The sequence below is a fragment of the Prunus mume genome, linkage group LG1 (genome assembly GCF_029339155.1).
Source record: "Prunus mume cultivar Tortuosa linkage group LG1, ASM2933915v1, whole genome shotgun sequence".
Lineage (NCBI taxonomy): Eukaryota > Viridiplantae > Streptophyta > Magnoliopsida > Rosales > Rosaceae > Prunus > Prunus mume.
This window is the reverse complement of record NC_142698.1, coordinates 19,277,782-19,291,448: the sequence shown is the minus strand read 5'-3', so window position 1 is coordinate 19,291,448 and position 13,667 is coordinate 19,277,782. Positions and strand designations below refer to the sequence as shown.

Sequence of the window (13,667 nt, the reverse complement as noted above, 5' to 3'; positions counted from 1 at the left end):
TCATTCATAGATCATCCTTACAAAAATCAAAAAAATTGAAAATCATTAAGACATCTAATTGAGACCAACAAAATCAATGAATATGATGCTTCAAGAAATTACTTAAATTTCAAACATTTTATTGAATGATCAAAGGATATCGGATTCAAGTAATTTTTTTGTAGATATGATCTTTAAATGAATATTTACAAAATATACGGTTTGAATTAGTGAAATACAAGGTTAAGTGGGTCCTACAAAGGTGTATCTCAAATAAACTTATTTGAAGAATCCCTCAACGAAATTGCTCTATATATCTATATATGGCATCCATATGTGGTTGCATATTATGGTATCGAAATAACAGTATTGACTACACTTAAATCAATCGTGTATAGTTGAACAAACTTGAAACGTAATGAAACCGCTCTTTAGTAAATAAATACAAACTCTAAGTTAAATTTTAATGATATGTTATTTTTTAAGTGCTCCAAATTCAGTTGTTGTTGTGTTAAATCTTTACTATTCCAGATGATTAAATAACCCTAGATAGTTTGTTTCTTATATTCTGTAAACATATGTTACATATACGTTAGATTTGCTCTGCTTTTACACGCCAGATGAAGAGAGAGTTTCACTTCCTTTTGTTTTATTTTTGAACTGAATAATATCAGTCATTGATAAGCCCGTGGCCTGGGCCTGGACCTGTAATATGCGCACCCGAGTCCGTGACTTTAAAACGTTCTATAAAATATAAATAAATAAACTTTGTTTTGTAATAATCAATTGAATTTTAGTCATCTTCTTTCTTTGACCAAGACTTGACGAACAACAGAAAAACGAACCCCAAACACAAAGCTGCTGCTCCTCCCACAACAATTGCCACCGATTTCCCATTGCTTCCATTTCTGTCTCTTCTTGTTTCTGTTATTTAAAAATATGTATATATACCTCACATTAGCAAACTGAATGATATTCAAGGAAAAGTCATGAACATAATTTTGAAATTTTGAATAAAATCAACCTCATATTCACAAGTTTGATAACACAATCCATCTAAAAAAATAAAACATTTGCCAAAAAGAAAAAGGCATAATGATTTCAAAAAATTTATGTGCACGAATTGTACGTACGTTACGTCGGTAGTATATTGATACGTTTTATTATTGGTACGTTGATAAAGAACGGAAGTATCTATAGATCATAACTAATTCTGAAATTTAATTACCTGGATGCGGGTGGTCAGGTATTTCATCTGGATGGTAAGCATAGCTCAAGAAGCACTCTTCCAAATAAATTTGACCTGAAAGAGCAGCACCGCACTCTGCTTCAGCAATTTGAACTGCACTGCTCACACACCCTCCACATTCACAGCCCCCCAAGCCCCCCACACACTGTGCCATTACTTGTACGGCTTCATAGCTCGTTTTGTAGAACCCATCACCATTCATCGCAATACCACTTTCCAGAGCTGCAAATGCCGCGTCTCTCATCTCCTCGAACCCACCAGCCAACCCATTTGATAATTCCCCACAGGTCTTATGCATCAATTTATGATTTGAAGACTCTGAGTCGAACCCATCGAGCTCATAATGCATGTAGCAACCATGTAGCTGAACGCGAGCCGATACAGACTCTCTACATAAGGTGTTTGATAAATCAGGTAAAGTGGAAACGCAGCTGTGACACTCTTCGTTGCTGATGTCCTGGTTGCATTGGAAGAGACCGGAAATGCCCGTCTCATAATCGTCACCGGTGGCTTGGGTGTGTTTGAAGAACTTTGATTGGGAGGAGTGTGCAATTAGTTCTTGGAAAAGGGATGAAAGGGTTTGTTGTGTTGGAGGAGTAGTAAATGTCTGATTTGCGCATTGGTTGTATACCAAGGTATTGTAGTCAGAATTAATTGGGTTTGCAGAAGATAGTAGAGAAAGTAGTAGCAATAGTTGTGCTGCAAAACAGAGAAAGAATGGTTTCAAGGTGAAATCCATTTGGGGTTTGAAGACGATGCAGTGTGGTTCCAGATAAAAGAGATAAGATTGCAGCTTTCTCTCAATCTGTGGTTTTTGCTTGTGTTTTGGGGTTTGTTGTTCTTTTTCCTGCCCACTTGTATCTAACTTTGGTGGGAACTTGTGAGTTTTCTTCACCAGAATAACAGGGTTACAATAACTTACAACAACTGCTTTAAAACTCAGCTACCAAAAGAAAAACAGGGCAATCAACGTTTTCGTGTTATTAGGTGTCCTGTTTTGGAATTATACAGGTTGCGTGCGTAGGTAGCATAAACAGAGGTTTGCTTATAAATTAATTATATAAAGCACAACAGTTTTTCTCACACAATTATTTATAATTAACAACCTAATAATCAGATATATATATATAATTAATCAGAGATGAGGTGTAGAAGTTTCTAATTAATTTCTTAATCAGAAGAGAGTCAGTGAACAGAAAGCTGCCCCCGCTGTGATTCGGATTCATTGGGATAGTTGTTAACAGATCTAAAGACTCTAAATTTGAGAAAAACAGCATCATTCGGATAGTTTATTTGTTGTCTTGTTTCCCGTATGAGTGTTGAGTTTTATAATTATAGGTTTTGTTCAGAAAATTACGGTCCTAAAACCGTTGATGCTTAACAAACTTCCCTAACAACACGCCTTCAATTAAAAGCCTCTCGCCTCCACACACACACACACACAAACCATTCCTCACTGCAGCACGTCCCTCTCCTCCTACTAGTCATACGTACGTCCCCGGAGGCCGGTCACGACTGTCGGCCGGTCAGTCGTTGTCGTTTGACCACGTACGTTCTTCCGGGTGCCTAATCCTCTTCATAAAAATAGTTCATCAGTATTATTATATCCAAACAGCCTGCCATTCGCAATATTTTAATTAATTGCTCGCAGCAATTACTTTCTTAATATAATTGTTATTGTGATTGCTGCAGCAATTAATTACAAATCATGCCACGACCACCATTAGCCTCGTCGTTCCAGCTCCTGGAGATCAATCTGATTTCGGCGCAAGATCTTTACCCGGCGTCCAAATCCATGCGGACGTTCGCCGTCGCGTGGGTGAACCCGAAGCGCAAGCTGACGACACGTGTCGATCAGAACGGCCACACCAACCCGACGTGGAACGAGAAGTTCGTCTTCCGAGTCGACGACGAGTTCCTCAAGGACGACACGTCGAAGATCATGATCGAGATCTACGCCTCCGCGTGGCTCCGCGACGTGCTGATCGGGACGGCTGCCGTGGTGGTGAACAATCTTCAGAACAAGTCCAAGATGCGCTTCATGGCGATCCAGCTGCGCCGCCCCTCCGGCCGCCCGCAGGGGATTCTCAACATCGGCCTCGGCCTCCTTGACAACACCATGCGGAGCATGCCGCTCTACAGCGAGCTCAGCTCCTCTGCCGTCGGGTATTGGGATTTGATGGAAGGGAAGGGGGCAAATCAAAAGAACCACGACCCCAACTACAAGGATCAAGACAAATTCATAATCTTCCAACGATCCCAGAGCGATCGAACGGGTAGCGATTACGGGTTCTCGAAAAGCCGGCCAGCGAGCTCCGTCTGCGACGGGCTCTCCAAAAGCAAAGCCTCGAGCTCCATTTGCAATGCCGCTACAGGGGGCTTCTCAAAAACTACTAAACCTCAAGGTTCATTTTGCAATAGCTCGATTGTGAACGGTTCTGAGCTTAGCTCTGCGCAGAAAGTGGGAAAGGGTGGGTCCATTTGCTCTGACGTGGGGCCCTCGCCATCCGTGGTTGCGGCCGCCATAGCCAAGGGGATATATCCACTTGGCCATGGCGGAGGCAATGTGGTGCGCCACGCGGCACAAGGTGATGCACGGAACTCGTTGTTGGATGAATGGACGGACCAGGATAGCGTGGAGGGATTAAAGACAAAGATCGAAAGGTGGCGGACAGAGCTGCCCCCAGTGTACGACTGCAAGAACAAGAACAATAACAATAACAATAACAATACTAGTCAACATCCGAAGTTGCTCCAGTCGTCTCACGACCTCACCAACCGACCGCCGAAGAGTCGCCGGAGCCGTAGCAGTGGCAGAAGTTTGTTTTCGTGCTTTGCATTAGGTTGCGAGCTTTCAATTTCTTGTGGTGGCGGAGGTAAGAAGACTAAGAAGAAGAGTAGTGGCAAGGTTCATCTCGGCACATCTGATATGACTTTCGAGGACTCCTCATACTTACGGTAGACAGTCAAAACGACATCTTATTTCTTTCTTCCCTCATTTTTTGTGGTGAACGACATTGATTTTGTTGACGTTGATGTTCATCACATGTTTTGCAAAGCCGCAAAGGTTTTGTTATACATATTTACTTAAATAAATAGGTTGGGTTTTGATTTTATTTTACCGTCAAAACTGAGGTGAAATGTGATTAGCGGCCCAAAGATGATGCACAGATTGTTAATTGGAGCTGTCAAGACTGAGTATGAACATTATTGGGTCGCTTGGAATTGGAATTTGATGGAGAATCCTGGGGCGTAGAATTAGAGGAATAGAAGAGGTGTGTGAAATCGGTTAGAGGCTAAGACTAAGAGCGTACTCTCTCTCCCTCCCCTTATGTTTATTATTTTCTTATTTTATCTTTAATTTTGTTTTCGCCTTATCATTTAATTGCCATTGGGAGATTGAAAAGGATGAGAGGCATTAATCTTTTCAATTGCTGAATGTATATTTTTTTTCTTTGTCTCAATTCTCTTTTATGGGATTCTAAGTGAATGTAACATACATGTAACTTGTGTTTAGTTAAAGTTTATATTTGTTTAAACAAAAAATATGAGGATTCAAGCAATTCTCATTTTCCATTTATTAATAATTCATCATAAAAATATAGTATTGTTTCAATAATTATATAGTATTGTATTGTTAATTTTTAGAATCACTTTATATAAAATATGTTATCGGTATTAGAACAATGCTAGCTACATTTTGCCTTTTCCTTCTTGTCTTCCTCATTTAGTTTTGTTTCATGAGTATTTCACTCACACATAAATCTAAATATTCAATGCAAATTACTAATATTTTTCTTGTAGTATAATAAAAGTTTTGAATCACATTAAATACATATATTTATCTGCGAGTTGAATACACATTGAACAAACTGAATAAGAGGTACAAGAGGAGAAAGCAGTGGCGGATCCAAAAATGAAAAGCCAATTGGGCGGAATTTACATACTAAACTTCACGAGTGAATTTCATTAATAATCAGGAAAAAGATACACCTAGTTAGGGGGACGTAATAAGTCTTACCCTCAAATACATCTATACATAAATAAAACTATAAAATATTAAGTTTTAAATTAAAACTATAATTAAAGATATATAGAAAATGAGAGAATTAGAAATTACTACTTGTTATAGAAAGGAGAGGACAAGCCAGTAAGTTGCCCACTGCCCAGCCAGTATAATAGAAACATGCAGAAAATAAAGAGGGATAAAAGGATGTTGTTGTTGTCCTCGGCGGGTCTGTAGAATAGAAGAGAGAAAAGGGAGAAAAGTTGGTGTACCAAAGGAAAAGAGACAAAAGTTAGGACCACTTTGAAGTTGGATGGGCGTGTGTGTATATTGGGTAAGCTTTTAAGCTTTTAAACTTGGGCTGCCCATATAACATGTATAGGTTTTTAAATAATAAAAAAATATTTGGATGGGCGGGCACCCACCCTGCCCTTCACCCAGATCCGCCATGGGGAGAAAGTATCTAGCATTCGTAATAACTTTTTTGGAGACTCGTAACTCATAACTCATAACTCATAATTACTATAACACTACCCTGTTTCATGAAAAAAATTTACTTGGAACCAAGATAGCAATGTTTTGCTATCCCCGACCCTCTACATTTTAGGGCCAAATAATTTATTCATTGCAGTTGCTCACATATAGACAAGTACTTCATTAATCTTCCAAAGTCTTCCTAAAGTTAGATTTGACCGCCTATATTTATTCTTCATCAACCTTGTCGAGATTTGCTATTTTGTTTTATTCTCACTAATTTGACACATGATTTACTTCCCTTTGTCTCCTATACTTAATTTGTCCACTTATAGCATCCATAATGGACTCCCTAAACCACATTTTTAGACAAATTTTAAGGAGAAATTGGAAAAATACAACTCCAACCTTGCTCTCTATCCACCTCATAAAATAAGAAGACCTCTAGGAGCTCATAAATCTAAGGAGAGAGAAACGACTCCTAGTGACTCCTTATAATTTAATGCTGCTTTATTTTATTCATAATTTAAACTTTTAATTAATGATAACTATTATATATATATATATATATTTTTTTTTTTTATAGAGATGGACCAATCATATTGAATTAAAAAATAACTTTAGTATTTATGACTCTCTAAATTAGATAGTATGATTTGAGTTCAAATTTTTCAGAGAGCTCATAAAATAACTTTTGTGTGTTTTTAGCTAAATTTTAACTAAAAAATAGAGAGCGTGATTGTAGACACTCTTATGGTTATTCACATTACTCCTTGTCGAGATATGTCACTTTGTTTTATTCTCTCTAATTTTGACACAAGATTTTCTTATAATTTTCAATACTCTATCTACACTGAATTCAAGTGCATTCAAATTTTAATAAATATTTCAAAATTTTCACAATAAAATACTAATGCAAAATGATTAAAAGTCATTAAACATGTTAATACAATGTTAAAAAAATACAAGACCAAGATTTGAAGGTTTTTGTTTTTTTTGTTTTTTTTTTTTGGCTTAAAGCATCGTTCCTAAAATTTAATAGTATTATGGATAATTATTTTTATTTTTTATAAAAAGAGTTTTTTATTTATACAAATTTATAAATAAACCCAATCCTAGACATGTATTTATAGAAAAACCCAAGCACTATTTAAACATAAAAACACACCCAAAATTAACCAAAAAGTCAACTTTTTGAGTGTGTTTATAAATGAATTTTGAGTGTGTGTAATGATGGGTTTTGGGTGTGTTTATATGTTTAAATAATGCTTGAATTTTTTTATAATTTAAGCCCCCATTTTGGGTGTTTTAGTAAAACTCCCTTTTTTTTAGTGTAAACCAATAGTTTAAACTACAATAGATGAAGATTTATCTCACACACACAACTATGAGTGAGAATTGAACTTGAAACTTCTAATCTTCAAGTCAATTCTTTTTTTTATTGGGCTAGACCCATTGCATAAAAAGAGTATTTAAACACCAAATTCAAACCCAAAAACGAAGAGGAGTTCCAACTCCGCAAGTAGCAGCAAAAGGCTAGCAAGCACTACTTGCTCGAGGTCGGGCCCTAAACCCCCCAAATCATTCAAAAGGACCACACACCACGCCACGCCACGCCGCCGTTATTAGCACTATTATTTTCTTTCAGAAGAACTCAGGAGAAATGCAGAGGAGACGGGACCCCCCAGACTATTTCTCAGCGCTGTTTTCCACCATGGCAGATGGAGCGCTCTTTTAACTCATAAAAATAATACAAATACAGAAGAGAAGAAGAGAAGGTAAATAGCATTCCTCTTTTACATTAAATTTCAAGTGTTAATTTTTTATTTAGAACCTGTCTCTGATAAACTCTAAAATATTGTTACAATGTCAGAAGCTGAAAAGTAGGGGTGCTTAAAGCTTGCATTTTTGAATTGAAAATTTGTTTACTGTTAGACCTAAAAGATGAAGGTTTTGCTTATACTTGTCGTTTGGTGCGTCGGTGCGAATGTTCGTGGCTAAGAGCAAACTTCGGTGTTTCTATTCTCCTACATTTCTCAGCGACCCAAGCGGAGCTTTTTGTTAGTGTGGGTTTATACTGCTCGTAATTGCTGTTTGGTTTGTCTATTGCGTGGAAAACCTAAAGGAAAAAACTTGGGATTTCCAACATTTTCTCGGCAGCCAAACAGAACCATTCATGGCGAAAAACGAAAAAAAAAATAATAAAATGCTCCTTCCCCTATGTCCGTATTTTAATAATATTGATTGTTTATAGTACGGTGGTTGATTAGAATATTATGTTTATACACTGGCTAACAGAGTCTCGTGTTGCTGTCATGATATTATTGTGGGTGGGGTTTCCACTTGTATTGTTTGTTTACTATTTGAAATTTGTGGGAAATATTTGTTCTTTTGTTATTTTTATTTTCTGTTTTTCTGGTCGAGAAACTAATGCTAGAATTTGGAGTTGTTATATTTGGCACGATTCGAACCGATACGAAGATAGTGAATTTGTGCTGAACATTACTTGACACGAACACAAATATAACATGACCCGCTCACACAAATAAAACACAAATAAGAATAGTGTTAACGATGAGCAATCTAATTTTGACATGATAAATTCGTTGAATTCCTACCGTATAAAAAATGATTAGTTTCTCCTATTTCTTAATATGTATTTTATGAGTCCCTTAGTAGTTTGATCAAGATGATTTGTCATTTTATAAACAGTACTGGTATTTGTTGAACATTGAAGTATTGCAGGACAAAGGAAGCGAGATTACTAAGGCATGTAAACTATTGTTCAAGTAAAAAGTTCATGGGCTGTGTGCTTTTGGGTTTTATCTAACATGCCCCGCGAATTGGTGCAGATGCTGTGTGGAACATGAAGAACAAGAGGCCGCTGAATTAGTATCAGATTAAGTGTTCATCAACTTTTGCATCGGCCATGACTAACAACCCAAGAGTTTTGAAAGCCTTTAAGGCGACGAGGGCCTTGGGAATCCCTGATAGATTGGTCAAACCAGTTCTGAAGAATTTGCTGGCTGTGTATGATAAAAATTGGGAGCTTATTGAAGAAGACAACTACAGGACTCTTGTGGATGCATATTTTGAGTCTCAGGATAATAAGGTATTTCAATTTTTTTTTAATTACTTTATTAATTTATGCCTTTATTGGGAACTGGAAGATTAATATATATACTAATGACAGTGGTTAAAATTGGGAACAATGGGACTTAAAAAACTTAAGCTATCAAGGAATGAGTTATTAATGTATATCTACTTAAATTCTTCTCAATGTTTAACTTATAATTACACGTGATGAAGCGAAGAATAGATTCAAGTTCATCCTATTTCTTGTAAATTAAGACATTTGGCAATGGGGATGGAAAGATTGGAGGATTGGAGAACCTTTTATAATTATAACTTTGATGTTAGATCACATTGAATTTAAAAGCTTAGATTGTTAGAAAATGAATTAAACAAAAATGTCAATTCAATTGTAGTTGATTTAAAAAATTCACGTTGAAAACCAACCTCCCTCTGTTTTTGGTGGGACATACCAGTTGCTTTACAAGTTACATCATAAATTGACATATGAGTTGTCTCGTCACATACGATGTCTAACTCCAGTGGACCAAGTGCACAGCTAGTGTGACTATCTTTTAGCTTGTATACTAGTTGCAATAAAATATGCAATTGTTGAGGTTGCCCTTTACCCTTTTTTATCTTTTTCTGGAATAGGGAGAAGAAGATAAGAGAGAAGTTGATATGGGGCACGGTGGGTCTGAAAGACCAACGAAAAAACTGCATTTGGCTAATGACGAAGATCATGGAGAAAGTGAAATTCCTTCAAGAATGGTCAGCCGACAGGCAAGCATGGAGTCTTCTGAACCTTGTTTAAGAGACGGCAGAGCTGGATCTAGTTCTCAAATTCCCCTCAAACAGTCCCGTGACAAAGGAAACAATCCCACATCATCTGCAGTCTCACGTGGTAATCACAAGAAAGACTTTCTGATTCCAAAAACAGAGGAATCCACAAATTGTGTTCCAGTTTCTGCACAACCAGCTCCAATGAGACGTCCAGGTATATTTGTCTTGCCACTACATGATATTATTATCTATTACAAGATTGTCAAAACCTGTTCCTTTATTCTCGTTCTCTCTTGGGTTGCAATGAGCTTCCAAAAGTTCTAGTTTTTTTTTGGTCTGGTAAAAGTTATAGTTAGATGCATCAAAACAACGACAACAGGGCCTCCATAAATATGATGACATCTTTTTTTCCCATGTGTACCCAATTGTCCATCCTATTGAAGCCTTAGCTGCTACTGGATTTTTTCTGACCACCTAGCATGCTACTGTCTAACTCTTCCAGGTTCATCAGGGGGTTCAACTGGGGGTAACTCTGTCACATCCTTAGCGTCCTCCGAAGTGGGTACAAGTGGTCGGGATGCCCTCCATGTCTCAGGACCAAGTAAGGGACCTTGTAGAATAGAACATTCTCAGGTAGATTTAAATGGTATGGGTTCGAGCTGTCTTATCACTCGTGAGGGAAAGAAGCCAATTAAATCTCTCGATGACATATCAAAATCTACCGAAAAAGTGAAAATATCATTGGCAGATGAAATTGGAAATGAGTCTCTCCCGAAGTTCAATTATATTCCAGATAATATCGTTTACCAACATGCCAATGTGAATATCTCACTGGCCCGTATTTCGGATGAAGACTGCTGCATTGGTTGTTCAGGAGATTGTCTTTCATCAGAATTTCCATGTGCATGCGCTCAAGAAACCGGTGGGGATTTTGTGTACACAAAACAAGGCCTGCTAAAAGAAGACTTTCTAACGGCTTGCATGAGGGAACCAGATAAGCAAAATTTTTTTTATTGTCAAGACTGCCCCCATGAGAGGTTGAAGAATGAGTACATGCCTGAAAAATGCAAAGGTCACCACATCAGAAAGTTTATTAAAGAATGCTGGAGAAAATGTGGATGTGACTTGTGGTGTGGAAACCGGGTAGTGCAAAGGGGTATTTCCTGCAAGTTACAGGTTATTTTGACTTCGTACCTTTTACTAGTAACTTTCAATTTGGATATCTTATTTGGCTAATTGATTACTAGCTGAAGCTGCACATTATTTCACCAGGGTTTTCATTTCTTTGCTTAGAAATTCTAGATGAGCGCAATGCCATACTTATTGCTCTTTTAATCTTGTACTATCTTCTTGAAGCATCCATTGATTGGCTATTAACAACGAACACTGGTAGCTCTGTTAAATTTGTTTTCATTGTTAATCCTTATGAAATGGTATTTTTTTAATTACGTTGTTAATAACATGCCATTTTAGATGTTATAATTTGTTTTACGGAGATCATTATAAGTTGTAATAAACCAGTAACATCTTGTTCTGATATGCTTCAGGTGTTCTTGACTCCTGAAGGAAAAGGCTGGGGTGTCAGAACATTAGAGGTCTTGCAGAAGGGGACATTTGTGTGTGAATATGTTGGGGAGATATTGACCAATACAGAGTTATATGAGCGAAATACGCACAGCAGTGGAGCTGAGAGGCATACGTACCCTGTAACACTAGATGCAGATTGGGGATCAGAGCGAGTTTTGAGGGATGAGGATGCACTTTGTCTTGATGCAACATTTCATGGAAATGTTGCAAGATTTATCAATCATAGGTAATATTTCAATGCTTATGCATTTTCCTTTTTGTCTTTGTCTTAGGTTAAGGAGGTCATATTTCCATTTTTATATGCGTGTATATATAAATGGTATACACACACCTGCATTTTAATCTTTGCCTATGCAGGTCATTTCGGTGATATAATTTAGAACTGAGGAATCTTGGCATAATAAGTGGCCAGCTAGTTAGCTCATTCCTACCGAGTCAAATAAACAAGTGGAACCTCTTACATTAAATTTAACTATTAGGAGCAATTGTCATATTCATTGATCTAGACAAAGATCATATGACTCTAGTCAATTGCTATGCGTGCATTCAAAATTTTAAATCATTTTGCTCCCTGTTTTTTCTTACTTTATTATTTTTTCCTTTATAATTCCAGATGCTGTGATGCAAATTTGATTGATATCCCAGTTCAAGTGGAGACTCCTGACCGTCACTATTATCATGTATGGGTTTGGTTGCTTCTTATGTGAATTCTTACACACACATATAGACACTATGTATACACATTCAAAAGTTTGAACGCTTTCTGTTTGATTGTGATTATACATTGTGAATGAGAAGCATCTCTGAGTATCTTCTTTGCGCTCCTTGTATGCAGCTTGCCTTTTTTACAACCAGGACAGTGAGTGATTTTGAAGAGCTGACGTGGGTGAGTGAACTTGCTTTTCTCTCTACTACTTGAAACTCTTCTTGGCAATTGGAGAAAAAGAAAAGAAAAGAATATGGCTTTGATTTTGGGATTACAGTAGGTTGGTCCCAACTGGGAACTTGCTAAGTTCCACTAGCAATTTTGAGAATTTTTGAGTTTGCGTTGTGGGAGAGTTGAGCATTAGACGACCTACCACTGGGGTTTATTTTGGATGTCACACAGTGAAAGTTTTTCATTTGTCTTCATTTTGTATAATGGTATGTGTACTACTTATTATATGTATGAAATACACTTGTTCTAGTCCAGTGCCGCAAAGTTACATGCAATTTCATCCAGTACCATTATGAGTGGTTTGCCAACTGTTCCATATTGAGTTATTGGAAAGTTTGAATTTCTGTGTTCATAAAATGATCAGCAAAATATTTTTGCAGGATTATGGGATTGACTTTGATGATCTAGAACATCCTATTGAGGCATTTCAGTGTAATTGCAGAAGTGTAGCTTGTCGGGGCAAAAGACAGAAAGGACGAAAAGGTAGGCAACACTAAGTTTACAAAAATGATAAAAAAGGCATTCGTAGCAATTATTTTTATGAGGGTTTTCAGGCTCTGTGACAAAGTCTTTTTTTATTTTTTTTATTTTATAAAGAGGGGCGGGTGATAGTTTACTTGGTGTTTGGGTTCCTTGTGACCATTCTATCCATGCTAATTTCTGAGGCTATAAACTCAACTCCTCCCCAGTGATGAAAATTTTCAGTTTATCTAGTACTTAATTCGTCTTTGTTGCTGGTAGTTATGGCTGTTTTCATGTGCGGGGAAAAGATAAAAACTTGACTAATGGCTTGCTTTTGCAGTTAGATGAGCAGTGACCAAGGCTGTACCTTAAACTGGCTTAACTTGACTCTGTGATATGGTAGCTGATGGTTATGAAGCATAGCAGCCAAGGCCCAAAACTAGACAATTTTGTTGAAAGCGAGAAAATTTAGGCAGAATGTTGGAGAAGATTAGAGATATTTTGTAGAAGCCATAGAACCACACTGGTGATCATAAACAGGATCCTTGTAATGTTATCTCATTCTGTGCGTTTTTGTGGGAACATTGTAATCAACTTGATTTGACTTATTTCATCATCCAAATTCCCATTGTCGTTGAAAAGTGAGGAATGACTTCAGGTTTGAGTTTCATGCTCCTGAAAGGGACCGACTCTGTCTGTAGTGGTGGAAAAGACATGAGCCAAATATCATGCTTTGCTTCTTTCTTTTATTTTATTTATTTATTTATTTTTTTCCCTCAGTAAGCAAGTCGTTGTGTACAGTCTCAGTGGTCAATCAACTCAAGTTGGATACCATTCCACTTGTTAATATGCTAAATTTAGGTCTCACGTTTGGCGATGACTTATGTCACCCAAAAAAAACACACATAAAAAGAACATTAATATGCAGACATGAACTTAGTCGAGTTGATTAGAGCTAATGTGCTTTACATTTTGCACTTGAGTTTGAATATCCCTTTCTGTAATTTAAATGAATTTAAAATAAATTATCGCTTGTATTTGAAAAAAGCCTTAACATTATAATTTGAAGCATCGACCATAAGAGAAAATTAGAATTTAATTGTTTAATTATACATGCC

General features: G+C 37.0%; 3 protein-coding genes across 5 annotated transcripts; 2 read left to right on the top strand and 1 right to left on the bottom strand.

The window, feature by feature from the left end:
* Nucleotides 1-621: 621 nt before the first annotated feature.
* PDLP4 (plasmodesmata-located protein 4) lies at nucleotides 622-2,076 on the bottom strand. Its single transcript, XM_008220291.2, has 2 exons — nucleotides 1,208-2,076; nucleotides 622-903 (listed from the first exon to the last, which is right to left on the bottom strand). Exons 1-2 carry the CDS (start codon nucleotides 1,965-1,967, stop codon nucleotides 773-775), a joined length of 891 nt encoding a protein of 296 aa, XP_008218513.2. The 5' UTR covers nucleotides 1,968-2,076; the 3' UTR covers nucleotides 622-772.
* Nucleotides 2,077-2,373: 297 nt separating this feature from the next.
* Nucleotides 2,374-4,634, top strand: LOC103318712 (uncharacterized). Its single transcript, XM_016791319.2, has 2 exons — nucleotides 2,374-2,776; nucleotides 2,921-4,634. Exon 2 carries the CDS (start codon nucleotides 2,937-2,939, stop codon nucleotides 4,188-4,190), a length of 1,254 nt encoding a protein of 417 aa, XP_016646805.2. The 5' UTR covers nucleotides 2,374-2,776; nucleotides 2,921-2,936; the 3' UTR covers nucleotides 4,191-4,634.
* A 2,702-nt stretch (nucleotides 4,635-7,336) lies between these two features.
* SUVR4 (SET-domain containing protein lysine methyltransferase family protein) lies at nucleotides 7,337-13,328 on the top strand. 3 transcript variants are annotated; one of them, XM_089055552.1, is made up of 11 exons: nucleotides 7,337-7,486; nucleotides 7,582-7,774; nucleotides 8,421-8,477; nucleotides 8,561-8,820; nucleotides 9,435-9,777; nucleotides 10,066-10,739; nucleotides 11,111-11,376; nucleotides 11,764-11,830; nucleotides 11,986-12,036; nucleotides 12,468-12,570; nucleotides 12,890-13,328. In XM_089055552.1, exons 4-11 carry the CDS (start codon nucleotides 8,638-8,640, stop codon nucleotides 12,895-12,897), a joined length of 1,695 nt encoding a protein of 564 aa, XP_088911678.1. In that variant the 5' UTR covers nucleotides 7,337-7,486; nucleotides 7,582-7,774; nucleotides 8,421-8,477; nucleotides 8,561-8,637; the 3' UTR covers nucleotides 12,898-13,328. The 3 variants fall into 3 exon arrangements, with proteins under 3 accessions (XP_088911678.1, XP_008218350.2, XP_088911680.1); XM_089055554.1 differs by lacking the exon at nucleotides 7,582-7,774 and having other exon boundaries at nucleotides 7,349-7,486; XM_008220128.3 differs by lacking the exons at nucleotides 7,582-7,774; nucleotides 8,421-8,477.
* Nucleotides 13,329-13,667: the final 339 nt, after the last annotated feature.

Bases quoted from the DNA above. Each gene is read 5' to 3' on its own strand.
- PDLP4 (XM_008220291.2), bottom strand. From the start codon at position 1,967: ATGGATTTCACCTTGAAACCATTCTTTCTCTGTTTTGCAGCACAACTA. The intron at 904-1,207 runs GTAATTAAATTT...TTTAAATAACAG, and splicing joins ACCTGACCACCCGCATCCAG to AAACAAGAAGAGACAGAAAT.
- LOC103318712 (XM_016791319.2), top strand. From the start codon at position 2,937: ATGCCACGACCACCATTAGCCTCGTCGTTCCAGCTCCTGGAGATCAAT.
- SUVR4 (XM_008220128.3), top strand. From the start codon at position 8,638: ATGACTAACAACCCAAGAGTTTTGAAAGCCTTTAAGGCGACGAGGGCC. The intron at 9,778-10,065 runs GTATATTTGTCT...TAACTCTTCCAG, and splicing joins AGCTCCAATGAGACGTCCAG to GTTCATCAGGGGGTTCAACT. The intron at 10,740-11,110 runs GTTATTTTGACT...GATATGCTTCAG, and splicing joins GTATTTCCTGCAAGTTACAG to GTGTTCTTGACTCCTGAAGG.